Source organism: Drosophila bipectinata, chromosome XL (assembly GCF_030179905.1).
Source record: "Drosophila bipectinata strain 14024-0381.07 chromosome XL, DbipHiC1v2, whole genome shotgun sequence".
NCBI classification, from domain to species: domain Eukaryota; kingdom Metazoa; phylum Arthropoda; class Insecta; order Diptera; family Drosophilidae; genus Drosophila; species Drosophila bipectinata.
The window spans coordinates 6,454,586-6,482,121 of NC_091734.1; the positions used below are offsets into that span (position 1 = coordinate 6,454,586).

The 27,536-nt window shown below is 49.4% G+C and overlaps 7 protein-coding genes across 9 annotated transcripts; 5 read left to right on the forward strand and 2 right to left on the reverse strand.

The window, feature by feature from the left end:
• Window positions 1-91: 91 nt before the first annotated feature.
• On the forward strand, window positions 92-2,145 carry LOC108119532 (uncharacterized). The gene is made up of 2 exons (XM_017232753.3): window positions 92-1,887; window positions 1,952-2,145. The coding sequence occupies exons 1-2, from the start codon at window positions 196-198 to the stop codon at window positions 2,099-2,101; spliced, it is 1,842 nt and encodes a 613-aa protein (XP_017088242.2). The 5' UTR covers window positions 92-195; the 3' UTR covers window positions 2,102-2,145.
• On the reverse strand, window positions 2,131-4,498 carry LOC108119531 (testis-expressed protein 10 homolog). The gene has a single exon (XM_017232752.3). It carries the CDS (start codon window positions 4,396-4,398, stop codon window positions 2,482-2,484), a length of 1,917 nt encoding a protein of 638 aa, XP_017088241.2. The 5' UTR covers window positions 4,399-4,498; the 3' UTR covers window positions 2,131-2,481.
• Window positions 4,499-4,574: 76 nt separating this feature from the next.
• On the forward strand, window positions 4,575-10,326 carry LOC108119530 (uncharacterized). Of its 2 annotated transcripts, XM_017232750.3 has the most exons (9): window positions 4,575-4,722; window positions 5,344-5,701; window positions 5,767-5,906; window positions 6,463-6,981; window positions 7,076-8,211; window positions 8,268-8,364; window positions 8,423-8,715; window positions 8,800-8,953; window positions 9,014-10,326. In XM_017232750.3, the coding sequence occupies exons 2-9, from the start codon at window positions 5,350-5,352 to the stop codon at window positions 10,208-10,210; spliced, it is 3,888 nt and encodes a 1,295-aa protein (XP_017088239.2). In that variant the 5' UTR covers window positions 4,575-4,722; window positions 5,344-5,349; the 3' UTR covers window positions 10,211-10,326. The 2 variants fall into 2 exon arrangements, with proteins under 2 accessions (XP_017088239.2, XP_017088240.2); XM_017232751.3 differs by lacking the exon at window positions 6,463-6,981.
• Window positions 10,327-10,770: 444 nt separating this feature from the next.
• On the reverse strand, window positions 10,771-15,848 carry rho-4 (rhomboid-4). Its single transcript, XM_017232743.3, has 4 exons — window positions 15,182-15,848; window positions 12,125-12,486; window positions 11,589-11,931; window positions 10,771-11,527 (listed from the first exon to the last, which is right to left on the reverse strand). The coding sequence occupies exons 1-4, from the start codon at window positions 15,422-15,424 to the stop codon at window positions 11,219-11,221; spliced, it is 1,257 nt and encodes a 418-aa protein (XP_017088232.1). The 5' UTR covers window positions 15,425-15,848; the 3' UTR covers window positions 10,771-11,218.
• On the forward strand, window positions 12,606-13,647 carry LOC108119526 (uncharacterized). The gene is made up of 2 exons (XM_017232744.3): window positions 12,606-12,866; window positions 12,936-13,647. The coding sequence occupies exon 2, from the start codon at window positions 12,962-12,964 to the stop codon at window positions 13,586-13,588; it is 627 nt and encodes a 208-aa protein (XP_017088233.2). The 5' UTR covers window positions 12,606-12,866; window positions 12,936-12,961; the 3' UTR covers window positions 13,589-13,647.
• Window positions 15,849-16,271: 423 nt separating the features above from the next.
• On the forward strand, window positions 16,272-22,531 carry UbcE2H (ubiquitin conjugating enzyme E2H). 2 transcript variants are annotated; one of them, XM_017232745.3, is made up of 2 exons: window positions 16,272-16,587; window positions 20,446-22,531. In XM_017232745.3, exon 2 carries the CDS (start codon window positions 20,716-20,718, stop codon window positions 21,265-21,267), a length of 552 nt encoding a protein of 183 aa, XP_017088234.1. In that variant the 5' UTR covers window positions 16,272-16,587; window positions 20,446-20,715; the 3' UTR covers window positions 21,268-22,531. The 2 variants fall into 2 exon arrangements, with proteins under 2 accessions (XP_017088234.1, XP_017088235.1); XM_017232746.3 differs by lacking the exon at window positions 16,272-16,587 and adding an exon at window positions 18,477-18,617.
• Window positions 22,532-22,769: 238 nt separating this feature from the next.
• On the forward strand, window positions 22,770-26,495 carry LOC108134001 (calaxin). The gene is made up of 4 exons (XM_017254145.3): window positions 22,770-23,511; window positions 25,408-25,783; window positions 25,836-25,959; window positions 26,016-26,495. Exons 1-4 carry the CDS (start codon window positions 23,508-23,510, stop codon window positions 26,493-26,495), a joined length of 984 nt encoding a protein of 327 aa, XP_017109634.2. The 5' UTR covers window positions 22,770-23,507.
• The last annotated feature ends 1,041 nt before the right edge of the window (window positions 26,496-27,536 follow it).

The following is a 27,536-nucleotide window of genomic DNA, read 5'->3' on the forward strand; positions in this document are numbered from 1 at the left end:
ACAGAAAAGCTTGTTTCATTTCAAAATTTAAATTCTTATCGATAAATTGCACAAAGTTATCGAATAATTGGGAAACAGCTGACTCCCTGGACTGAAGAAGAAGAAGCAGCACGTGCACGTTGTTGTCAAATTCAAAGAGGCTACTTTGTTTCTAAAACTAGATTTTAGAATTATTCCACCAACAGAGCCTTTAAAATGACCAAGACAGCGCCGAAAGGGCGCCCTAAGCCCAAGACAACCTTTAAGCGCTACTTTGACTCCAAGAAGCCGGAAAACAATGACCTGGAAGCGGTAAAACCACTGAAACGCAAGAGCCAACAGAACTTTGTTGGCGATTTCATCAAAATGCAGAAACAAATCAAAAAGGACAATCCCAAGAAGGCTGCCCTAAAGCCCAAACCCAAGGAGAAGCCGACGGAGGAAGCTGAGGAGGAGACACACTTCAAGAGAAATCCCATTCCCCAGGAGCTTCTGGACAAATACTCACGCGGCGAGAAGGTGGAAGCTAAGGGTGTGAAGACGCGGCACTTTAAGGAGCAGCAGACACGCCGGGAGAAGTACTTGGAGTATGCCGTCGAACAGGCCGCACGTACGGAGCTACTCCTGCAAGAAACACCGGGCCAGATCGAGGCCGATGAGGGCGAAGTCACTGCGGAGTACCGGCAGGGGCAGATAGCCCAGAACGTGGATCTCCAGTCGGCGGCAAAGCACTTTAGTCTCAACATGGAATTCGGTCCGTACCACATGCGCTACACCAAAAACGGGCGGCATCTGCTGCTCGGCGGAAGACGTGGACACATCGCCGCCTTCGACTGGGTGACGAAGAAACTGCACTGCGAGTTCAACGCCATGGAGAGCATCGAGGATGTCCAGTGGCTGCACGTTAACACGATGTTCGCGGTGGCCCAGAAGTCTTGGGTCTATTTCTACGATAACAAAGGCACTGAGCTGCACTGCGTCAAGCGGCTGGCGCGGGTGAATCGTCTCGATTTTCTGCCCTACCACTTCCTCCTCGCCGCTGGCAACACGGCCGGCTACGCCTCCTGGCTAGACGTCTCCATTGGTGAGCTGGTGGGCAACTTCCAGACCAACCTCGGCGACATTCGGATAATGCGCCACAATCCCAGCAACGGCGTGCTGTGCATAGGCGGTGGCAAGGGCGTGGTATCGATGTGGTCGCCCAAAGTGCGTGAACCGCTGGCGAAGCTGCTGTGCCATTCTACTGCCATGTCGGCGCTGGCGGTGGATCCTCGAGGCCAGCATTTGGTCACGGCTGGACTGGATCGAGCGGTGAAGGTGTGGGACATACGCAACCTGGTGCAGGACAAGCCTCTGGCTCACTTCCAACTGCGTCTGCCAGCCAACGAGTTGGATGTCTCGCAACGCGGCATGCTAGCCCTTTCGCAAGGCACCTACCTGGAGACGTACGCAGATCTGCTTTCTGGCGGCGGCACCGGCCATTTTGAGAAGCTTCCTTACCTCCGGCAACGATGCGATGCCTTTGTCCACGGCCTGCGCTTCTGCCCGTATGAAGATGTGCTGGGCGTCTCCACGGCCAAGGGCTTCCAATCGCTGCTTGTACCCGGCTCGGGTGAGCCCAACTTCGATGCCATGGAGGCCAATCCGTACGAGACATCGAAACAGCGTCGCGAACACGAAGTGCACGCTCTGCTGGAGAAGATTCCGCCCGAACTGATCACTCTGAATCCGCACGAAATAACCGGAGTAGATGCGCCGACGCTGCAGGAGAAGATCGATGCCAAGAGGAAGCTGTTCCACCTTAAACCGCCGCAAATCAAAATGAAATCCCGCCACAAGATGAAGGGCAAAGGAGGCAGCGCCAATGCGGCTCGCAACAAGCAGATCGTCAAGGACCTCAAGCGCAAGGTGAGCCGGATATCGGCCTGGTATTCCAACAAAATATTAATGTATTTGTTTCCCATTTCCGCAGGAGTTCATTGCCGAGGTGAGGGAGGCCAAGAAGGGCGTCATCGAGGAGCACACCGCCAAGGAAGGCGGTGCTGTTGTGAAGACCAAAAAGTCCAAGCCCTCCGTGTTGGATAGATTTAAGCCCAAGCCCCCGAAAAAGCAAAAATCCTGAAATTTCACTTAGGCTAAAGAATATAATACATATTTACAGAGTAATCTTACATTATTTTTATATACAGGGTCCTTAAGGGTAGGATTAAGCTATGTTCTATGAAAAGGTTAAGGATAATTAATCTAAGAAAGCTAGTTGCTTTCTTTGTTGATTTGTTGCACGGCTGACAGCCAGAATATGCGGGAGTTCCACATAAAAGAGTAGGATTAAACTATATTCTATGAAAAGGTTAAGGATAATTAATCTACGAAAGCTATTTGCTTTGTTTGTTGCACGACTGACAGCCTGGAATATGCGGGAGTTCCACATACAAGTCTTAAGCCAACCTTAAACCTAGAAACTAAGATAGTTACAGTCACTTAAAATCTAAAATTATCTTCCTAATTGAAGCTCAACACCGCCTTCAGATAGCTGGCGGCTTCTTGGCTTCCGTCTTGCTCCACTTTCCTTAGGGCCTGCTCCAGTTTGCGGTGCTTGTCCAAGTCCCTCGCGTAGTAGAAGAGATTGAGGACGCGCTTCTGGTTCTCAAACTTGTCCTCGTCCTCCGCGTCGCCGGTGACTTGCAATTTTCCCAGGTGGTCGACCACTTCCGGGGCAGCCTGGATCAGGGCGGACATGAAGAGTGCGTTTAGCTGCCGGCACAGAGTGGCCATGGCGCGCAGCGTTCCCTCGCCCACAGTCGGCTTAAGGAGCAGTTGAGGCAAGTAGACCAGGAACGAGCCAAACCGTTCGGCGCCTCCGTAGCTGTTATAGAGATCCGCACGTTCTATGATATCGCAGAACAGGCTAAGAACCCGGGAGGCCACACCCTCGCGCGTGGTGTACTTCTGTCCCACGTAGGCATTGATGGAGGCGGTCAGTAGATTGGTCAATGGTTCGGGCACAATGTCCAGTAGGACTCTGGCGTTATCCAGGAGCAGCGGGCGCTGGGCCTCAACCAGCTGGAGCTGCTGTTCTGGTGGCATCGATCCCAGATGCTGCAGACTCTGCTGCAGGTAGTTCACAAGGTGGCCAAAGAGCTGGGCCTGTTTCTGGGTAGGATTGGGGTGGAAGTGGCAGGTTAACTGGACGATGCCGAGATTTTGCGGCAAGCAGAGCTCCCCACCATCGGCTGGACCCTTTTCCTTCGAAGACTTCTTAGCCGGGCCAGGGATCTGTTGGTAGGGAAAGCGACTACCGTCCTTGTCCAGAAAGTTGAGGAGGAATTTCTTGGCGTAGTTGGTTCTCAGCCATTCGCTGAGGTCGGTGGTATTATTGGCGGCTTCATGCTGGCCAATCAGCGTCCACAGCAGGGTCATTAGGCCCACGACAACGTGGAGACTGGCGGCAGCATCCTGGGAGAGCAGTGGCTGTTGTATCTGCGGGCGCACCTCCAGCCAGTTGTCTTGGAGCAGAGGCATCAGCTGCTCGACGTAGGTCTGCAGACGGGAGCCCTCGGCGCTTAAGCTGCTTTCGTTTAGGATAGCGTGCAGGTCTCGCAGGTCCTGGCGATGCGGAGCCAGAACATTGTAGAACTGAGGAAGATGCTCCTCGAATGTTATCAGTCGGTTCGGGACGGATTTTTGGTTCTTGCCGCCTTGATGAGCCAGAGTGCCCAGTATCTGGTGCAGGCGGATCAGTACTTTGGTGCGCCACTTCACAGTGGTCTGCTTTCCCTGGCCAAGATTCAGAGTCAGTGTGCGATTGGCCTTCTCGTTGTCGTGGCGCGAGCGGGATATCATGTCAATGAAGTTGCCGATGATGACGCTGGCACTGCGCTCCGCCAAAAGAGCCGGTGGTACCCGCTGGAGCAGCACGTCTAGCATTAGTAAGGAGTCTTCCTGGATGGCGGGAAGCACGTGGGTCATGGCACAACGCAAGTATGTGGCGATCACATGGAAGAAGGGAGCCACTGCCGATGGCTGCAGTGCCTCCAGAAGCACGTCGAGAGTCTTGAACGATTCCTGTCTGGCTGAACGCTCCATGTCCAGTGCACCGGCAGCAATTCCCTGGAACAGGTCGTTGAGGTGGCCGATCAAGTGATCAGCATTGCCAGCCTTCACCGAGTCCCTCACGTTACGCAGCGCATCCTGACGGAACTTGACGCTGTGGTGCTTCAACCGGGAGAGGGTCTCCTTGAGATTGAACTGCCGCAGACCGGTTTCCGTGTATGAGGACTCCTTTAACTGCTCCCGAATCTCGATCTTGCGCACCTTGAAGTCCGTTTTGGTCACGTTCAGGCCCTTGGGGAGTTTGGCGCCTTTTAGCTTCACTTTGGCCTTCTCCGCCCGCAGGTTCTTCTTGTGGTGGCCGCCCATGTTGGCGGCTTGTTTGGTTTCAAATCGGTCAAATTATTTTGAATTTTGCACCCAAAGCCCAGAACTAACATTCACCATGTGCTTCAGCTATAGAGATGGACCGATTGCCGGCTCTAAAGTTATCAACTTTGTTATCGGTTACCAACACTAGAAGCCATCAGCTGTTAAGCAGTAGGACCAGCTACCCGCCGCTTCGAGTCCAAGGCTTTGTGTTCTCTTTGCGTCGAACCACCGGGACACTTAAAACATACGTTTTAGTGATTTGCGAACTAGTTTGCCTCCTTTTGTGTTAAAATTGTTTCCTAATACAGTGCCACAAACCCGGTAAGTTCTGAAACACAGAATATTAGAATAAGACTCGGAGGGCGGCGAGTCCGTTCATGCAGCGTTTTTGTTTGGCGTCACTTACGCACACACGCGTGTAAGACCTTTCGCACACTTTTGCACCCAAAGGGACAAGTTTGCAAGTCGCCGCCAACAATAAACGCAGTAACCAAGCAAAATGGACAATAATTACTAGCTGGAAAGCGCAATTTCACGGGGGAGGGGGGGGGCGCCTAAAATGCCAATATGCGTTGCAAGCACTTCCCGGGAAGTGGCGCGACGAAACCGTTAGAAGGGCCCGCTTCGTTCAGGTTTCCCCCTTTCATTCGAATCGGCGGAAGTTTCAAGAAAAACAAACACCGTCTTGCATACGAAGCGTAAATCTAGATTCTAGAATAAGCACATGCTAGGTCAAGATTTGTTGAGGCTGTCTCGGTCCCCCACACACACACACACACATACATTGGCCTGCAGCTTTCGGCAAGTTGCATGCAGAATTCACAGTACAGTTCGCATTGCTTACAAGCAACAAGCCGAAATCGAATCAATCACTGCAGACGTGCTAGCGCGGGACAGAAAAACCAACCCTCACTCACTTCTGTTTCCGCGAATCTCTTCCAGAGCGCCATGAGCTCGCCCGACGACATCCCCGGACCGTCGAAGTCAGACCCCAAGAAGCGCGAACATTCCTCCTCGCGCAGCTCCAGCATCGAATTTCTCCCCGATCGCCCGGCCACGGCCAGCAACGGACATGGTCAGGCCACTTCGCCCGGCTATTTTGGCGGCAGTAGCCCCAATGATGCTCGCAGCCCATTTGGAGGCCGCAGTCCCGCCGTCGGCATGGGACCCAGCAACATGCGTGACCGCCTCCTGGTGGCCAATGCCCTGGCCAGAGAAAAGTCCATCAGCTCGGACAATGAGGACTCTTCTAGCTCATCATCGTCGCTCATAAATGGTGAGGAAAATGGCGCCATAAATGGTAGGTTTTTGCTTCTTCTTTCCACAAATTCTCATTAAAAAAAAATTGTGTAATTCCCCGAATAGGTGGTAAGAAGAAGAAGAAGAGCAAAAATGCGCGCGAACGCTTGCTATCGGGAGACGCTGCTCTCATCGGCTGGACCGGGGGATATCCAAAGCTTTCCACCTCGCACAGCGTCGACAGTAGCTCGGACCAGGATTCGCAGGTGAGTACCGGGGCAGGCAGAGCCGGGCGTCCGAAGCTTGAGGGACGAGACACCGCTCGTTCCATCTCTCTGATTATATCTCGTGGCAGTGGCGAGGCTTGTTAGGCTTATCCTGAATGTGGGAATAGGGGGGGGGGGGGGGGGAGCTGTTTCTGGGTGTCCAATATAAACACTGGAAGAATTCGATATGGTAGCGCTTTGTTGTCTGTTGGATGAAGCTGAGACGCTGACTCGCTGACGGTCTCGAATCTGTTTAGACAGAGCCGATCGCCGCCAGACATCCGAGTCGGCGGTGTCCAGTGGGTGATGCCCGGCGCCTGTTTGTTTCCATTTAATGAGTGTCTGCTTTGGCATTGTGTTAGTAGAGAGTTCTATAGAATGCGAACAGCACTTTATTTGTTCTGTTTGTTGTTATTGTATGTGCCCGTGCCTGTGCCCGTGCCCGTGCTTGTGCCAATCTCAACCCAACTCGAACCGAATCGAATCGAATCTCCATCTCCACCTCCACCTCGAACACAACCCACCAACCAAACGGCCAATTCCAATCGAACACCAGACGGCAGTCGAGCTGCGTACGCTCGTCAACAGTGGTCTACGGGTGTTTCCCAGAGAAGCGTTGCACGGACCTGAGATGGCAGAGCCAGCTGAAGGCCAAGTCCAAGTGGGTGCCTCAGTGGATGATGAGGAGATGAAGGTGGAGAAGCCGCAACAGCATCAACACCAACCGCAGTCGCAGCCTCAGCCGCCGCCGCCACAGCCACACCAAGAGCAGCCACAGCAGCAGCAGTCGCTTGCCACGCCTCCATCGCCGGAGTCCTCTTTGTCCTCCAGCTTCGATTCAGAGCGAAATGGCATGGCGACAGCAACGCCGCCCGCTACTGAAGCCCAATCCGATCGGGAGTTGAAACCAACCGATCAGGAAACCCAAACCGAGCCCGTGCCAGAACCAGCACCAGAGCCAGTACCAGTACCAGAACCAGAAGTTCAAACAACTAGTACAAATGTGACAACGACTAACTCCAACCCGACGCCACAATGTCCAACCAACATGCAACAAACAGAGTTAGACAACCAGGTGGAGACCCCAACAAAACTTTTATGCTTAACGCCGGGAATATCACGTATCCACTAACCCTTTGACCTTCTCTTCGCTTGTGTCGCCCCATTAGGATGAAGATGAGAATGAGCCGGAGCAGGTACCGAAGCAGGAACCGAATCAGGAACCGGACCCACAGCCACAGTCACAGCCGGAGATCCAGCAGGTCAAGATGGAGAAGCAGCCAGCCGAGAAGGAGCCGCAGCCGGACGAGGAAGCCAATCAGGCAGAGCTGGAGATTGTGGAGGTGCCGAGCCAGGCAATGGTCATTGAAATCGATGACGACGACGACGACGTTGATGATGATGAGGAGGTGGTTGAGGTTGTGTCACCAACTCGTGTACTGAAGCGCGCCGCTAGCTCTCCTTATCAGAGTTTCGTAAATATGGAGCCAGTTCTGGCCAAGATGCCCAAACGTCCCAGCCAAGGAGATGTTGCCACTGCCAGCGGCTTGGTGAAGCGCGACATGTCGCAGAGCACTCAGAAGTCCAACCAACTGGCTCAGACCGAGCCAGTGTCTGATATGCAACCGAAGTTCCGTAAGGAAGCCCCACGCCCACCACCTCCGAAGGTGGAGCTCCACCTGGCTCTGACCGGGCATGTGCCAGAGTTGGAAATGGAATTTCGTAAGTTAGCCCAAGCCCAGGCCCAGGCCCAGGCCGCCGCGAAGGTGGAGGCACCTACCACCCCGTTGGGAAACCTGAAACTGAAGGCCACCGACGAGTTCTATCGTCTGCCCTTCGCTTACGGCTGGAAAAGGGAGCTGGTGCTCCCCAGCAACGGAAATCCGAAGCGTCGCACCGGCGATGTCTTCTTCATCGCCCCCGGCGGCAGGAAGCTGCGCTCCCGCGAGGACATCATTCCGCTGCTAGAAGGTGAACTGACCATTGAGCATTTCTGCTTTCAGCGACAGTCGCAGGAGGTGGGTCCGGAGTTCGAGCTGGTGCGTCGGGCCACGCCCGCTCCGCAGCGTGCCAAATCCCTGGCACTACCGCTGCCCATACCGCCCTTGCCCATGCCCGTGACAGGAAAGCGTGTCTCCAAGCCGAAGGTGCCGAAAGGTGCCAGTCCGCCGTACGAGGGCTGGACCGCCACCAGCGCGGTCAAGGGCAACGCCAGGGTCTTGGCAGCCAGCAACGGAAGCGGTGGAGCAGCCGGAGGAGGCGCTGCAGCTGGGCCATCGGGATCGGCCACTGCCCGCAAGCGAAGGTACATAGTTGACCATAAAGTCCATCTCACAATCTCCTAATCCTTCTTCTTCGCAGCTTCAAGACCCCGATCAAGGGTCCGAATTGCATAACCTGTCTGGGACCACTGATGCTGCCCAAGCAGCTTGGCGCCCCCAAGAGTAACATCTGTCTGGTAAGTGGAGATCCTAGTCCCTGATCCGAACAGAAACCCTTAAACACTCTTCTCGCAGAACTGCTGGAAGTCCAGGCTGGTGAAGAAACCTGCTGCCGGCGAGGCAGTGGATGTCGATGTGAACTTGACGCATGCCCACGCATTTTCTCCGGACCAAGAGGAGACTGTCAGCGGTTCCAGCTTGATGGAGATTTCTGAGGAGATCAAGGAGCCCGGCCAAAAGCCGCCGGCTCAGCTACTCACCGATGCGGAGCCGCGTTGCCGCTCGCCCCGCGAACAGGATGTGGTGGTGATTGGCGGCCGCAAGGCCATCGCCATTCGCGCAGACCCGCCACGTCCGCGCATGAAATTGTGAGTCGGTTCAGTTCCATAATCCTGGACGGCACTGTCATAACCCATTTCGGATGCTAAACATGGTTATATTTTTCTCTACAGGAAACCGAATCCTCCGGACTTGACCAGCTACGATAGAATCTACAACAAGCGCATTCTGTCGAAGAAGCCGCGCATGGACTTGGTCTCGTCCCTGGCCGACGCCCAAACTGGCTGCCAGGTTCTGACCGCCATCATGAAGACCATGAGCCTGCAGGTGAGTTTCCACGATTCTCCCGATATTCTCCCATCCAATCTAGGCCTTCTTTTCTCCCAGGATCGGTCCAACATGTCGCGCGTGTGCAAGACCTGGGCCATGGTCAGCCGCGAGATGAGCGTGTGGAGCTCGGTGTCCCTCCGTGATACGGTGGTCAACAACTGGCTATACTTGCTGCGCGAAATGGCGCGCCATCGCACCCGTGAGCTGGACATGATGGGTGTGATAATGAAGAAGCCCCAGATCCGAATGACCGGAGATATGCGCGTCCTGCGGGCCATGCGTGTGCTGCGCACAGATTCATGCGATGCCGAATTCCTGCAGCTGATCTTCAAGACTCTGACGTCCCTTTTGGAGCTCCGCACGGTCTGCACCAGCAACACCCTGAGCTTGGCCAATCTGGACCGCATAGAGGGACTGCGCATCCTGCGCCTGCGCATGGCTGACCCGAAAGGCACGCTCGCCTCGTTCACCACCCTGGCCAAGATGAAGCACCTGCGGGAGCTGAGCCTGCGCGGTGTGACCAACTTGGGAAAGATGCCGCTGCAGCTGCTGAAGACATTGCCGGCCCTGGAGGTGCTCACGCTGGGCTTCGGCAAGGGTATTGACTGCGTGAAGCTGGGCAGGGATGTGCTGCCGGCCATGAAGGCCTTGCACACCTTCCGCCTGGAGAACGATCATCGCAGCATGTCCCTGTTCCCGGTCGACGACATTATGAGTGGCCTGGCCCGCATCGGAAAAATTAAGCGCCTCGAGTTGCTGAACGTGGACGTGGACGACTGCTTCACTGACATGCTCGCCCGCTGCCCGACCATCAAGTGGCTCCTGCTGACCCCCAACTGCATGCACAATGCCGCCAACATGATCAACGCCGTGATGCAGGCCGTCAGCCGCAACAGCGACCAGCTGCGTGTGTTCCGCCTGGGATTGGTCAACCAGCTGCTGAGCGTCACCGGTAACCTGTACAGGGGTACCGGCAAGGATGTGATACCTGTACGCCGTCCAGTGCCCGGCATTCCAGCCAACGATCCCCTCAATCGCTGCACCCCAGAGGACAACTGCCAGGAGACATCGGACCACTCGCAGTGCGTTGCCTTCCTGCCCGTTGAACGTCTCGAGGCCATACTGCACCACATGGTGCCCCAGGCCTGGCTCTCCGTTGCCAAGGTGGCCATGTGCGACACCACCAAGCTGCAGTTCCTGCCGCATCCGCAAGACACCCCCAACCCAGGGCCGGGTACCTCCTCAGGGAAATAGTTTTTAGCTCATAAGTACCACCTATACCTACACCTAAACCTACAGAAAAATCCAAGACTGAGTCTTCGAGAGTCATCACAAAAACACAAAAAAAAAAAAAAAAAGCGAAAAGGAAAGCGAGAATCTTATGTTAAAGTTCAAGAATGAAAGCATAATCACGGAAGGAAGGAAGAAAGGAAGGAGCGGAAGTGGAAGTGGAAGTGGAACCGACAGAACGGTCAGAGTATTAGTTAGTTTATTTTGTGTTCTTTACCCAGTTAGCTGCAAGGTGGCTATAAAACAGGGAGTTTATGTATTTTTTTTTTAGTTTTTTTTTTCAGTTTTTTTTTTTCTTTTAATATGTTTCTTATATATGAATATGTAAAACCCACTTGGGAGTCCCGCGTTCCTTCCGCATGAAGGAACCAAGAGCGAAGCGTTGAAAACGCTTGTTCCGCTCTCTGCCTCCCAATCACACTGAAGTGACAAAGTGACACCACCCACTTAGAATATGTTATGTCTTTAATCTATATATTATAACTGTAAAGCGGTTTGATTACAAAATAAAAAGAATGAGCAAATAATCTTTACTTTACTTTTATTTGCATTTAGATGTAAAAGTCTTAAAATAGATCTCAAAAAATATACAATTCCAAAGATTGGTTTTATTTTTTTTTTTTTTTCAAAAAAGATTATAGAATAAAAATCGACGAAATGCAACTGAGGTTTGGGTCAGTGTCGGTTCCAGCATCATTTCGCGGCGTCATGTAGATCGAAGATATATATATATATATATCATTAATATATAATTATAGGCACCTGCGATACACCTGCGATCGATGTACGGTACGAATGGGGGAGAATAAATTACGTAGGCACATGGTCGGCGTTGGGAGCGTTCCTCGGATCTGTACTGTGTGCGTGTTTCCGCATCCCAAAAGCGCACTTTGGATGGGCTAGAAAGGCTATACATAGCTAGGGGGACCTTAGGGCTAACGGCTAACAGCTAGCAGCTAGCGGCTAGAATGGCTAGTTGTACTCCTGCTTGGGGAAGTAGTCCGGCACAAAGACATGTATGATGATGCCGGTGGTCATGAGGGCGAAGTAAACGATAACGGCCACCCACCAGAGAATGCGCTCCCAGCGACGCACTTCCAGGTTCCGCAGCACCCCAATGCCCACCAGCAGGCCGGCCACGGCGCCAGACAGGTGCGCCACGTACCCGATCTGGTCGTACTGGTCGGTCAGGTGGCGGTACACTGAGGTGCCCAGATCCGTGAAGCAAAACAGCAGGAAGGCCAGCAGTTGGACGATGGCGTACTCCATCTCCGAATAGTTCTGAAAGGAGAAACAAGGATTAGGGATGCCCATAGGGATTCCAATGAGATCTTCCACTCACCATGATGATCGTGGCAATGTGGGCGGTTATCAGGGCGTACACTCCGCCGGAGGCTCCCGCCAAGAAGATCCTCGGGCTGGTCAGCGAGGTGCCCATGGAGCCGGCCAACACACCCGCCAGGTACACGAGCGCCACGCGCCACCAGTGATGCACCAGCTCGAGGGCAATGCCGAGGAATATCTGGATGATCAGGTTCATCATCAGATGCATGATGCCCACGTGGACGAACATGTAGCTGACGAAGCGCCATCCCTCGTACCGCTTGTAGGGATTGTAGATGAACAGCGTGGCCGCCGGGCCGCTGGTGCTCTCACCAATCCTGTCCTGGTGGTTGGGGTCGTCTCTGCGGAAAATGATACGTTTTAGAGTTGATTCTTTGGAACTGTTTCCTCAAAACAAAGGTATTCTTGGAAAGCCTTTCTTGGGAACTGGAATGGAGACTCTGCGGATCCATTACCCCCAGTTTCCAGGTGAGGACTGAAACCGGAGCCTCCTCCCATTACCGTCTAGAGTCTAGACGGTAGAAGAGTACTCACTGGAAATGAATGACGTCCACCAGGAACATGATGATCTCGATTATCGAGAAGAGCACCATGGTGAGGGGCGGCGGGCAGATGGACATTTGCTTCTCGTAGGCGCCGTCCGGCTCATCGCCCTCCAGCGGCTTGGGTGGCGGCACCACGTAGCGGCAGTAACGGGTGAGGAGGTTGCGAATCATCCACTTGTGGTGCAGCGACATGGTGTAGAACTCCTCGAAGTCCAGGTGGCCGTCATTGTCCTGGTCGGCGCGCTTCAGGATCTGGGCGGCAATGTAGGCGGGTATGTCCCGGCAATAGCCGTTCGAGATGAGCTCCTTCAGCTCGTGGGTGTTGATCATGCCATCGCGGTCCGAGTCGTGCTGCAAAGATGAGGAAACAGCATGAGTTTTTGGATCCAAGTAGTCCATGGAATATTCAAACCAATCCCCAGTAGGCTGTGCCTGGCACTTTAAAAGGCAGGCCCTGGGGACGGGCTGTTCGGAGCTCAGTTCTCAGCCTTCTCTCGAGCTGAGAGGACTAATCCCCCCGACCCTAGGCTTCATAAAAATCCCCAAAATTAATTGTAAAAATATAAAAAATCGTCGATCGCCAAATATAACCAAATGTGACACACCGGACCAGTAACCCCCCATACCAATGACACGACAACTACAATACTACCACTAGCCACGACAACCAGACCAAATTTAGGAGCCAGGAAGCAACCAAATTTAGGAGCCAGGAAACTGTAAGACTTGCAGTAAGTATGACCCGGAAGGTGCTGCTCCGACGAGATGTGTAAGTAACGAAACTCCTCCTCCCCATCCAGTTAATAGGAAACCACACACATCCGGAATGCTGCAGCTGGTGCAGATGACCCGCCATGCAGCCACCTGGCTTGGCTGGACTCCCGGTCCGGTCAAGGCCGGTGGTGCCGGCTGCGAATGCCTTCCGGCGGACGACGAGTTAGTCCAGGAGTCGTCCGGTCTGGCCACCGTCCTCATGCTTTACGTGGCCATAGCGGTACTCTTCCTGGTCGTGAATCATTGCACGGGACGGGCCAAGCCGGAGCTGGCGGCGCTGGAGAGGCGCCAATTCCAGACCGCCCGGCGCAGTAGCAGTGTGCGTCGGAGTGGAAGCCCCAGTGGAATCGCCCCCGCCGCCGGCCGAATGCCGCACGCCCCGGAATGGCTGGCCACCCTGCCGGACCTGATCCGGCAGGTGGCCGCCCCCAGACGACCAACGACCCTGTACCGCCAGCGACTGCGTCAGCAGGATGAGCCCGAGCTAGAGCTGCACCGGGACCAGGACTATCTCAGGCAGGAGCAGCTCCAGGAGAAGGAGCAGGACCAGCTCAACGCGGACTGGCAGGATGCGGTGGACGAGGATCCGCCATCGTCCGGCCAGGCCCCTGCCCAGCTGGTGTCCCTGCCACAGCGTCAGAACTCGATATACTTTGACTTGCCCTCGGAAGCCGAATAGGAGCTTCGACTCACAAATGCGTTACACAATCAATCCAATCACCAATTACGAAATAAAACTAAAAACTAAAAAAAAAAAACAAGTGAGTTTGTGGTGCAATTACAGGCTCCAAAGCGGACTCCAAGTTGTGGCCATAAAAGGCCCGGAATCCGAACGAGAATCTCGCCAAAAGGGGCAGTTTCAATGCCGACTATGTTGCACAACTGGATGGTCAGAGGAAGCTATGGTTAGTGGTACCTAGTACCCTAATGGGCCTACCCTAATCGAAAGCCAATTCTACCTTTATCTCGACCTTAGTTTTTGTTTTTTGGGGAAGTCCATAGTGGAAGTGACACCTTCCGAGATAACACAGCAGTCCAGGCCGTTTCAATCAAACCCCCGACAGCTCTGGACACCATATATGGTAGCTTTATTTCAAAGAAACCGCTCGGACAATTAGCACATTTGATTAAATCATAGAAAGGCAGTGGAACATCCGACTAAGCACAAAGATATAGATACTAGATAGTGCTACATGGGTTGGGCTTCCATCCCCAGAGAGAGATTCCCGACACGGACTAACGTATTTACTCATTAAATGCTTGCGCCTCCCGGCGATAAGCAACCGAGTATGATTTCTCGCGGGGATTGGAGCTTAGTCATTGTCACTTGATGGCTAGCGCTGTGTGTACATACCCCTAGTATAGTTACCAGGTCTTAGGGGGCTCTAAAAATAGCATCAAAACAGTCTGAAGACTCCCCAGCCCGAAGAGGAGGGCTTGATGTCATTGGATTGTACTTTGGGAGCATAAGAGGTGGGTCCGATTAGATTGTCAAACTCCAGAGGGCCTGGGAATGTGATTCGGATTCCGGATTCGCGGAGAAAGCGGTTCTGTTATGCTAATGGGGGAGGGGGTTTACGTTCTCGACCTAGAACTGGTTTATAATTGCGACCCGAGAGTATCCGAAAATCGACAAGTCCAGATAGCAAGGTGGGTGGTGGTGGGTTGGCGGGTTCACAGACCCCGACGGGCGGTCGGGGTGGGTGGGAGGTCGTCATACGGAGGGGGTTTAGTGACTAACGCCACACAAATGCCCGTCAACGCTAACACGAAAAAACGAAGACAGAACTCAAGCGAACAAACAATAATTTATAACCGGTTTTTTTTTTTTTTGTATTTTTTTTTTTCGCTCTGCTGTCACGATAAGAAGTCCCCCCATTCCCGGGCCCACATTTCCAAGATTTTTCAATGTGAGGAAAACAAACTGCTGCAGAAATAAAACACACAAGGTGCTGGCTTGAGTGGCAAGTGGCTTTGGGAGGGGTCAGGGCGGCAGTGGATCGATGCTCGGCATGATTCATTCACGAAAACCAAAACAATGAACGCAGAGAACACCCAACTTTCTCCAAGGGCAGAACATGGACCAGCCCTGCTACTGGCGCCGGTTCGAATTTCATGCTTTTCTTATAATTCCCCAGAATCTGTAATTTCGCAATATTTCCGGCTAGCTTGCGGGTTTTCGTTGGAATGCCTCCACTCTGAAACAATGGCTAGGCATTGTTTTAGAAACCAAAGCCAGGGGAGCCACCCCACAACCCCATGGGAGCTCTACCTTGTCGAAGATCTCGCGCATCTTGCGGCGATCCTCCGGCTCCTGGGAGCCGTTAGTCTGGTTCAGCGGGATCTCCTCCATGTCGACGGTGTCCTGGCGCAGAGTCTGCGGGCGTGAGGGCGGCGATCGGCGCTCCGGCGGTATGGTGGGGTACAGCCCCGTCTCCACATCCCGCTGCTGCTGCATCTGGAGCTGCTGGGCAGGCGATTGGCTCTGCTGGCGATTCACCGTCTTCACGGGCATCTTTGGGCTTTCGATTTTTGGGATGGTCCTTTGTCCTTGGCTTGGCTTAAGTTCTGGGTGGGATTAGGTCTCTCTCTCTCTCTGGGGGGAGAGGGGTTTGCGAAATCGAACTGCTGCCGAAATTCAATTACACTTTGCGCTTCGACTCATGCCCGCGGTTTGATTTGCGATAAGATTAAGTACGGCCGTAAAATAGCGGACGGAGTACAGGCAAATGGAGTATCTAATGGACGGCTGGCGACGCCGCCTGGCCGAGAGCCGTACAGAAACTAACTACAAAAAAAAATAATAAAAAACAATTCACTAATGCCAGCAGCGGAGCGCGAAAACACAACCGTTCCGAGTGAGTAGTAGCGGTGGAGCTGTTTGGAGCTGTTGGTGGAGCTGCGGGATATTGAACAATTGACGGTTTGAAGAAGTGACCAGTAGAGGTGGATAAATATCGATGTCGATGTCGATATAATCGATTCTTCCAATTCCTTTTATTAAATGTTATTTATCAAAATAGAGTTTAAAATACTTGAAAGACACCACAAAAAGAAGACGCCCTAACAACGCTCTTGGAATATAATTATTTCTTCAAAATTTGAGGGTAGTTATCGATTGTAAAGCACGATCGATAGAAAATGAGTTTAAAAAAAAAACGTTACCCCATCATGAAATTAAAATCTATTAGAATTTTATTAGACAAATTTAACAAGAGCTTAAATTAATGTTAAAATTAGAGGAAAACGGTGAGATAATACCCCACACAAGTGGGAAACGGGTGAAAACACTTCCCTGCGCGGTTTCTGTTGGCCATCTGGCAACTCGGTGGCCAGCAGTGTTGTTATCAACACTGGCAAAACAACAAAGACAAACAAACAGTGTCGATTTTTGAACCGTTGAGCAATCAAAAAACAAAGACTAGACCACGGACGACGAGTGCCAGCGGAAGAGGCAAAACGGGCTAACCGAGAGTGAAATAATGCACAGATCGCGGTCGGTGCTAACAACAATGTGGAGAAGTATCGAAGCGTAAAAATCGAAGGCGGCCGCCAGCCATCATCACCCCACCACGGAGCACCCAACAACAGCAACAGCAACAGCAGCAGGAGCAACAAACAACAACAACATATACAGCGACCACAGAAATACACACAAAAGAGAAATCATAATAAAAGGTACAGAATAAGATCGTGTGTGTATGTATAATTGTTTCACGAAATAGAATTACTGCATTTTTTATATGGCCAAGGTTTGAAAATTCTCATCATTTTGGTAGTGGGTGAGTGAGTGTGTCTGCGTCTGTGTGTGTGTGTGTTTGCTGATAAAAGCAACAACCACAACAACAGCAGTTTCGACCCCCCCGCACAGCTGTGAATGTTTTGCCATTTCCACTAGCCGTCGCTCCAACTCTCCCCTCCCACCATTTACCACCCCCCCTCCCCCTCAAATTGCTTCCAAAATCAAATTCAAAGTTCGACTTCCAGTGCACATGCCTGCCTCTCTGTCGCACTTGCTCTCCTGCTCTTGATCCCCCACCTCCCCCCTCCCACATCTTATTGTTTTTGCCAGTAAGTGTGTGTCGTGCCAAGCCAAAATAGCAATTGTTATTTACTCTATTTCGGTCTTTTTCGTTCGGTCGGACTACTCAGTAAATGCACCCTGTCCACCGTTAGTAGTTGGCATTTCTTCAGCTCTTATTCCTGCTCCTGCCTGCCCTTAAGTCCCGTTAGGTGGTGCAGGCTTTCTTTGTTGTGCTGCTCCCCCACTTATCCTCCACTCCCCTAAACTACGCACTTTGCTTTTGGCCTGCTTATTGCGTTGTGTTTACCTATTTCTTTTCGCTCCCTCCCATCCCCCCCCTCCCGAATCGGTCTCTCTCGCTCTCCCCCTGGCTTTGCTTTTGCGTTTTAAATCTTATCAGTATAATTAAATGCACGCTGGCGTGCTTGAAATGTGAAATGCGAACTCAAAATATATACAGACATGTGGTTGTTGTATATAAAAACACATTTCAAAAGATTTGCTTCCTTTGGGCAATGTACCCATACTTGTATATATGTATAATGTGCAAATACATGTACGAAAGTCTCCCCTTTGGACACACACACACAAGCACTGTAATGCGCAGTCAATGACCGAGTGCATGTGCGTGTGTAGGCGTGTGTGGGAGAGGGGTGGCGAGGGGGATGTTGCAAAAACAATCACAAAGATGTCTCCCTAATTTTGGCTTTGAATTTGATTTGCATTATTTTTAACCCTCTAGCTGGCTGCAGTTGACCTCGTTCGGAACAACGTTCGTCCTTAAACAAGCTCTGAATTTATTGCTAGAATGCACACACACGCGTGCGTCATGGCAAAATCACAATTTTGAAGGGCATCGGCACTTCGGCTTTGTTCAGCCTCTCCCCTCGTTTTCAGTTTCTCCATTCGGCCCCCCCCCACCAGTGGCGTTCGCAGGGGGGGTCGTCTGTTCCGCCTTCCTCCCCTGTAGGGTCACAGCCTTTCTCATAGAAAAAAGTCAATTTAATGAATATATTTTTAAACCACAAATTCCCCCTCAACTCTACACCACTGGCCCCCCCCCCATTTCTTTAGATAGCTTCTTTCGTTGCATTTTGCCTTTGCACTGGCTTTGCTGCATTTTGGCTTTGATCGCAGGTGTGTGTGTGTGTGTGTGTGTGTAAGGTTGTGTGCATGTGACTTTACAGCTGTTCCTTTGCTCTCTGACAGAACGATTTTTGTTGCTGTTTCTGGTTCGCGCTCTCCTCTAATTTCGCTTTGTTATTATGATTTTTCTTTCTTGCATATGCTTTGAAGGGTAATCGTTGGGGAGGCGCTTGTGGGTGGAGGGGGGAGGTAGGGTATGCGAGGGACAGGTGAAGGGGCACTGCAAGTTCGCTCTCCGTATCACTCACTATCACTGGCGCTTTTGGCGCTCTCCTCTCGCTTTGTTGTGTGTGCGCAAGGTTTGCTCTCTTTATGCTGCTGCTACTGCTTCTGCTGCCTGCTGCCTCGTGCTCTCCAACGTGCTGCTTCTGCTTTCTGCTTTCTGCTGGGGGCTCGAAACTCTGTTGCCAGTTAATTTTCAGTAACTAGTTGAAGTAGACAACAAAACGAGCGAACCCCACACGCACACACCATCCACTATCCACTTATATGCATAACGGAGTCGGAGCAAACCCAACACCAAAGCTAACAGTTGCAAGTAAATAACAAAATCCAAAAAAAATCCAAAAAAAAAATCAACAAAATATATAGACAAATTTCATAATTATGTATTAAAGAAAATATTTGTGGTCGATGTGATAAACAAGCAAAATGTGTTCATTTTAAAAGTTTTATCTGGCCTTTGTGTTTTTTTCCCCCCCCCAAACGTACAACGCATAAAATGGGCGATACCAAAAATACTAAAAATGAGACAATCTTATTTTAATAGAGACACCAGTCAGGGTCTTTCGAAAAGCACAATAACAACAATAGACAGCAACGTCCAGCAACAACAAATTCTCCAATTGCAGCTGACTCTCGATTTGGTGTACTTTTGTTTTTGTTATTGTTATTGTTGTTGTTGTTGATCTTCCATGTGGGCGCATCAAAAGCGCGAACACACACACACAGACACACTGACAAAAAGTAACGCCAATTACAAAAGCCCCAACAACCACAGAGCAAGATGGAGCCTACAGTATTACTTCGCTTTTTTCCCCCCAACAACAGCAATTCTCCACACGCCAACACACACACACACACACGCACACACAAATCGAAAACGAATCGAAAGAGAATTTCACAATTTGTTAAACTAACGAAGCCAAACCGTGGCAAAGACACAAAAAAAAAAAGAAACGGGAAGACTTTGGTAAGAGGGGGTGTCCATGGCAGTTAGGGGGCGCGGGCGAGGGAGTCCGGGCAAGAGTGCGAAGAGCGCAGAATTAGCTCATCCCAAGGAGAGGCCAAGTGGATGATGGAGGGAAACAAGAGAGAGAGAGCGCGCCAGGTCTCAGAACGGGGACAGAAGTTGGAGGCACAGTGGGGCCACTCGGGCTTTTGCAGGCTGAATCCATTTTTGTGGCGCTCTCCACTTCCGGTCAGAATTCTCCGTATTTGGCAAGATTAGCTCCAAAGTGAGACTAGTTGCCGTTATCAAAATAGTTGGGAGCCCGTCTTGAATTTCACAGAGCTATCAACGTGTATTTATCAACCTGATACCACGTTGACCCCACTGTATATTTGTTGATTTCAAGACTATTGGGGAGATGCCTCTCGCGGGAGCCCATTCGCTCACTCTCACTCACACTCTCTCTCTCGCCAGCTTTCTCTCTCCCGCTCTGCGTGACTTTCAAGCGAGCAACAACATTAAACAGCTGAGCTTGTTTGAAAACAACAGCCACCTAACCATCTGACCTCCCCCCCCTCGGCCACATACTTGCGCTGCCACACGATTCTGAAATTGAACCCAAGTCAACCAGAATAAAGGCAAAAACCAAAAGAAATAAAACAGCCATGAGATTGGTGAGGATGGAGCAGGAGGCAGTAAACATGGAGTAGGGAGGAGCTGTGTGAGCTTAACGGTATACTCCCAAAAGTATGCAGCATAAGTCCGCCAAGAAAATCCGCTTCGAAGGACAACAAATTTTTGCAAACGGCAATGACGTAGTAGAGAGCGCGACAAGCTCGAGGGTGGAGAGAGGGTGGTTTGGAGGCAACTACGTCACAGATTTCTGACATAGTTTCCTCATTTAGGCCAAGTATGCAATGTCTATATGCAAATATGTAGGATTGTGTGTGTGTGTGTGTGTGTGTGTGCAAAAGCGAGTCAAGAGATTCGCTGGGCTTGGTATGACCTACATTGACATGAATATAAATATATATATAGAGTATATAGATAACTCAGAAGGCGCAACGACATCCTCCGGATCGTATCGCAGTCAAGCCATCTTATATTATATTCTAAAAAAAAAAAACAAAACCATGGTTGTTGTTATTTTATATCCTTTGGAATTCCACACTAAAGTCCGATTTCTTTTTTCCAGACAGCTGACTAATTGCTCTGGACCCTGCCAATAAGAGTTGACGAATGCGGAGGAGTTCCCGAAGGTGCCGGCGGAGCTGAGGAGCTGAGCAACAGGACGTGGATTAGCGGAGCCACCAATAGCAATATACGGGAGAAACGGAACAAGCTTAAATATATAGAAGAGAACACCGCCCCAGCCTTAGATAACTGACAACGAGGAGAGTGCATCCACAATCAAGATTATCATCTTCAGTCTTTGCCCCCCCCAAATCTCTCTACAAGCAACACAATGTCCTCGCCCAGTGCTGGAAAGCGTCGCATGGACAACGATGTGATCAAGCTGATCGAGTCCAAGCACGAGGTAACCATCCTCGGCGGCCTGAACGAGTTCCATGTGAAGTTCTTCGGCCCCACAGAGACGCCCTACGAGGGCGGTGTATGGAAGGTGCGCGTCTACCTGCCCGACAACTATCCGTTCAAGTCACCGAGCATCGGATTCGTGAACAAGATCTACCATCCGAACATTGACGAGTCCTCCGGCACCGTCTGCCTCGATGTCATCAATCAGGCCTGGACGGCGCTGTACGATCTCTCCAACATCTTTGAATCGTTCTTGCCGCAGCTGCTTACCTACCCGAATCCGGTGGATCCGCTCAATCGTGACGCGGCCGCACTGTACCTGCACGAGCCGGAGGAGTACCATCGCAAGGTGGCCGACTATGTGCAGCGATATGCCACCGAGGATGCGCTGCGGGCGGCGCAGCAGGAGCGCGAGAGCAGCGACAGCGAGTCCAGCATGTCGGACTATAGCGAGGACGAGGCCAGGGACATGGAGTTATAATATCGGTTGGATCCCACGACGACAGAGTTACCGCTAAAGCTAACGCTGACTACAGCCTAAGAATGTGCGACAACAACAACAACAGCAACAAGCAACAATATATATATACATAAACACACACACACACACACCCATATATATATATATATTGACTTATATATATATATATATATGGTAATTGGATTTTAAGATATAAAGTGATTGGATGATGGCGTGTGGATCTGCGCACCCACGCACATACATATAAATATATACATTTGCATATATATATATATATATACACATATATGTATATGTGTCTACTAAGTTAAGCGAAAAAAACAAGATTTGAAAACTCTTAGTTTAGCCATCAGTAGCTGATAACGGAAGGAGAGAATAACAAAAGCTCTTGAGAGAAAGAGTGAGCTGGAGAGAGGACGAAGATCGGTGAAGACCCGAGAGGAGAACAAAATGGAAACAAAAAACAGAAAACAGAATAGAAACAGTAATAGTAACAGTAACAGTAACAGTAACGTAACCGGAAACGGAAACAGAAACAGAAAACAGAAAACCGAAAGTTAAAATAGATGCAAACGCAATTAATTAAATATAGAATGGTTCTAGAAAACAAAAACAAAAAAAAAAATAAGTAAAAAGTGCACAAGCACATGCAATATATGTATGACGTGCGATCGTATAACAAAATCGTATTGCTTTTGGCCTTGATCTGGCATTAAACAGACGTCGATGCCCGTTCTTTAGAGTTAAAAAAAAAAAAGTTAAGAAATAAAAAAATGTATCTTTACAAGACACACTCAGACACACACACAAAACACCAACAAGTACCACCACAGCAAAATGAAACCCAGTTTTTTTTATCGAGATCATCGAGTTTTCTATTTTGTTCTCCCCGAAAACTTACGATAAATGAATCCAATTTATTTCGCATCCAAGAAAGTTATAATATTAGAAAGTCTAACTGCAGTATAGTAAAGCGCCCATCTGACGATCGAAACTAAATATAACTAATATTTAAAGAGAAAAGTTAAAAGTAAAAGTAAAAAAAAATAAGACAAATCCTAGAGGAAGCATTCGCGAAGGAGGAGACCGTGACCAAGACGGAGACGGAGATGGAGATGGAGATGTAGACCGAGACGAATACAGATTAAATGTTGCAGTTCTTTTTCTTGTTAATTAATATTATTGTACGGTTATTATGTAATGTTTTAAAATAGGATTCGAATTGATCATGTAATTAAATGCAATAATTCTTATGTCTAACTTATGCCACCCGTGTTTAAACCAAGTCCAATTATGTTTTTTTTTGTTTGAGTTTGTAATTATTATTACTTATATTTTATAAATTATTATAAAGAATACATTTTTTTGATTTACACCTAATGTTTACCCCATTATATTTGTCTCTCTCTCTCTCTCTCTCTCTATCTATCTATCTATCTATCTCTCAAAGATTGTTAATCAAAGCTAGCTTGGAGAAGGAGACCCCGTTTGGAGGAGAGACTGGATCTGGGATCTGTGATCTGGAAAGGATGGCAAGATGGCGGCTCTAGTGCGGGCGAGGGGGACGAAATCAAATTAAAGTGCAGATTTATAGACATTACGATCTACTCTGTACTATGTACTAACACTATAACAATACGTACGCCTAAGTCTAACAGCAGAATTAAAGTTTAACGAGTAATATCTGATAGTTGTATATAAGTACACACACACAGACACAAATACACGCCTATATATGCATACATACATACATAAATACATACATATAATCAGGACACACAATAATTAATTCGTAATCCAAGCAATCGAAGTCACTCGGGACTCAAGCGAGTCCAAAAAGCAAGTGAAATCTAACAAATAAAAGCGGAAACAGAACAAAACTAGAACCACCATCAGACTATGTGCTCTATGTCTTGGCCTTGTTTTGTCAATAGTTTGATTCTAGCACCAGGCACTGCCACCAGGTCTCATCGAGGGAGGTCCTGTGGCAGGTGCGAGTGCGGTTACGGGTGCGGGACCCTTACCTATTCCAACTGACAATGAATGGGGATTGTCAACACATTCGGTGAGGGGCGGTGTGGGGCACGCCCATCTGATGACAGCGCTCCTTGGAAACTCCTTTCGCCAATTCCTCGGCTCAGCCGTTTGTTGATTCCTTTGTTTTTTGTCGAGGGACACGGTTTAACGCTCTCTCCTGCGTGGAGTTAATCGCGCCATCAAAACAACAACAAGGATACGACATGGGTATCTACTTTAAAGATCTATTAAAAACAACAACAACTAGAGTGTGTGCTTGGGTGTGCGAGTGGTGTGTGTGTGTGTGTGTGTGTGCTGGTATTTGTTGGCAAAAATTGTAATTACAGCTCCTGGAATTGCAACCGCCCTTTTTGCCAATTCCATAGCATACTTTGCAGCGCCCGCAGAAAGTCCACAAAGTTTGTGGAACTCCAAAAGGGCGGAAAGTTTTGTTATCCTTTAGGCCGAAACAAATGGCAAGTTTGAATCCTGGAAAAGTTAACCCCTGGTGGCTCATTACCTTTCCAATTTCCTGCGGTGATGTAATATTAGTTCCAAGAAAGGGGTCGAAAGTATCAAGTATTTGTTCGACTTACCCTCAGTGTTCTGCAGGATGTGGCTCAAATGATGACTTAAAAAGTGTACAAGATTCCCTAAAATATACTCTATTTATAAAAGAATAAGATGTAGAAAAATTAAGCTCCTTTTAAAGCAGTTTAATTTAACAAAAACTCAAAGTAAAGACACCTTTTCTTAAAGTAAACAAAATGTTGTCATGGCAATTGTGATTTTTAAAGCCAATATTTACATAACAATAAAAAAGTTTTATGTTTTAAGATCCTTAATAAATATAAAACTAAAATAAACTACAAAATCTCAAATTAAGGCCCTTAATCGTCCAAGGATTACCTTTATTGCTGTCCAACTTAATCTCGAAAAGTCTAAGAACGCCAAGTCCTGGCAGCAACAGAATCCATTCTATTCCTTTGGCTTGCCAATTGGCAACTGAATCGTTATCCTGGCAAGACAATCATTGGCCAATAATGCAGAATGGCAATAAACATGTATAGAAAAAGAATAAAGAAAGGACAAAGCCCGGCCAGGATGCCCCGCCTGTCACATATGTGATGGAATAATGGCTGGCAAGGCGGTGCAGTAGCAGTATGTCAGGTCCAAACATTCTTGACTTGGCCAATTGGAAAGGAGGGGGTGGGGTGGGGCCATGGGTCCTTCTGCCTTTGCGGCAACCGAGCAACCGGGCAACCCCGATATCAACAAATTAAACGATAGCTCCATACATGCTCCATCATATACATATATGTAGGGAGCACGCATCCCCCTTCGAAATGCTAATAAAATTATAGTGCCTGGAAGGCAGACAGCCGGAGGGCTAGACCCGAGGACCTCCATGGAGCTCTACTTATATGGGTAATCACCAGATAATAACATTTTTCTCAAAACCGGGCACGACACAACACAAAACAATGACAGGAGCAGGCGGAGGAGGTCTTAGATTGAAATCAAAGTGAACACAAAAGTAAATGAATGCACTGAGAAAAAAAAGAGGTATATCCATTACTAATCATTACCAGCCCCTAATAGAGCTTTTTCTCAGTGCACTTTGAATCGCAATCGCCGGCTGAAACAATTTATTGGGCAGAATGTGAACGCTATTACCCATTTAGATGGGCCATGAATGGGCATGGAGTGGGTCCTAGGACTGGCTAGGATGATGGTGTGGTATAGTCTGAGCTCCGCGTGGAGCATTTGCATTTCGGGCCTTTTGTTTGCTCTGCTCCACATACATATTTGAAGGGCTTTTTCCGTGGAAGTGCCTGGTAGGTGGATGGATGGATGGGTTTGGCGGGTAAGCGTGTCGACTTTGACACATAAAACAGCAACCCACACACGCACCGTCTAGGATACACTGCAAGAAATGAGGTAACACTAATGGGAAGGATTATTGTTTGAAGCTTTCACGATTTTAAGTAGTTTTCCTCAAAGTAAGAGTTTGGGACCTTTTAGGGATCTTATTGCAGTCGTATAGCAGGATATCTTATAGAAGTCATATAGGATCCTACACCCCTTTCTTCCTGTGTACATGTAGTGGAAATTTTGTTGCAGGAAAGGCGGGCGCCGGCAAGGGTCGTTCGCCAACACCAACCGCCGCCAGGAGTGGGGAGCCAAGTGGCGCGGCAGGAGGCGGAGCTGGAAGCGGAGGAGGAGGTGCAGCGGCATCCACAGCAACAGCAGGAACAGGGACGGCAGGAGGCAATGGCAATGGCAGCGTCGGTAGATCCACACTACATGCCAACAAAACGATACTGAAAACGGTATCCGTGTTCCTCGCCAGCGGCAAGCGCAACTCGAGCAACCAACAGTCGAAGGACAAAGCCCTGCAAAACAAACGGCAACAGCGGCAACGGAGGATGGACGAGCTGAGCGGCAAAATCAATCCCAAACTGCTGGAGAGTCTCCGCAAGAAGACCCGCTTCACCAAGTAAGTAAATCCCAACGAGAAGCTCTTAAGAGAAACTATAAATTCCAAGCAGGGACGAGCTGGATGCCCTGTGCAGGATCTATCGGAAACTGGTCTCCAACTGCCAGTACGCGGCCAAGACTCTGGCCTCCAGTTCATCCAGTGCTGCCATCGCGAAGCCCCATGCCGCCGTGGAGGTCTGCATCCTTCCCCCAGTTTATCCTTCATAATAACTAATGAAAACCCCAATCAGGGCATCGATCGGATTGTTTTTAGGGAGCTCCTGCACAGCACCTTCGACATCGTGACGGAGGAGATCCTCATGGAGCGAATCTTCTGCAGCTGGGACAAGGCCCACGAGGGACTGCCCCTCCGGCTGGAGGGCTGGCTCATCGGCCTCTCCACCTTCCTGCGAGGCACTCCGGCGGAGAAGGCGGCCTTCTGCTTTCGCGTCTACGATCTGAACACCGACGGCTTCATCACCAAGGACGAAATGTTTACGCTGCTCCGCAACTGTCTGATCAAGCAGCCGCAGGACGAGGATCCGGACGAGGGTGTCAAGGACCTGGTGGAGATAGTACTCAAAAAGTTTGATCTGGACAAGGATGGCAAGGTGTCCCTGGAGGATTTTATGGGCACTGTGACGGCGGAGCCGCTACTGATCGAAGCCTTTGGGCAGTGCCTGCCCACGGACAGTGCTGTGGTCTCATTTTTTTCCACTCTTCAGGTTTAGGATTCTAACTATCCTATCCTATCCCTACCTGGATCTAAATATATGTTGACTTGTTTATTTATTAACTAAAAGGTGTGAGAAAATATTAATAAAACGTTGAAAGATAATAGATTGTGAGTTTTGGTTTTAGGAGAGAGTATCGGGTATCGCATTGTTTTTAGTTTGTTTTTTTATTGAGGATCTTTAAGGTTGAGAGAACAAAATAAAAGATACAAGATATTTATTTATCTATTTATTTTTAATGTATATTTATTCCAAAGCAAGTTATGATTGTCAATAAAAGTTAACAGTAATTATAGTGGACTGTTAACAAGGGGTCAATGGGTGACCTCGAACTATGATGACGGCAGAGATGCAATTTGCTGCCGGCACTGGATTTGGATGCGGATTGGGCCGGGGCATCTTACAGATACAATTACACAGATGCTAGTTGCAACTAGACGGCGATTTCAAGGCGTCGTCATATTTGTGCAAGTGTCGAGCGAAAACAATAAACCAGTCAACCGGTCCGGTAATGCGAGCTAATTTATTCGATTAGCCAGCCAGCCGCATCCACACACAAATGCACCCAAAAACCAACCAACACATATAGACCGAGATGTATCTAATAGCTAGAGATTGAGATACAGACACTCGGAGACTGGAAACAGACGAAATTGTCACGAATCATCTCCATCTATTGAATGCATTCATGCAACGCCCAAAGCTCGTTCCATTCGCATCATTGTTTTGTTTCATTGGGTTCCTCCATCAAAATTGTGTCCCCCTGCCAGTTTGGCCGCCACACGTGAGTGGAAGGTGGACTGGATTGGCGGAGAACCGGAATGACCGCCACTTACACACAAATATCATTTTCATCTCCAGCATATATGGCAAGGTATCCAAGATCAAACTACCAGGAACGGGCTGCCCCCACCAGTGCTGCATATTCTATATATACTTATACATGTCATAATATGGAATTATATATTATTAGTTACACAATCGATTGAACTAGAACTTGAAATGGTTTATATATTTAATCTGGCATTATAATAATCC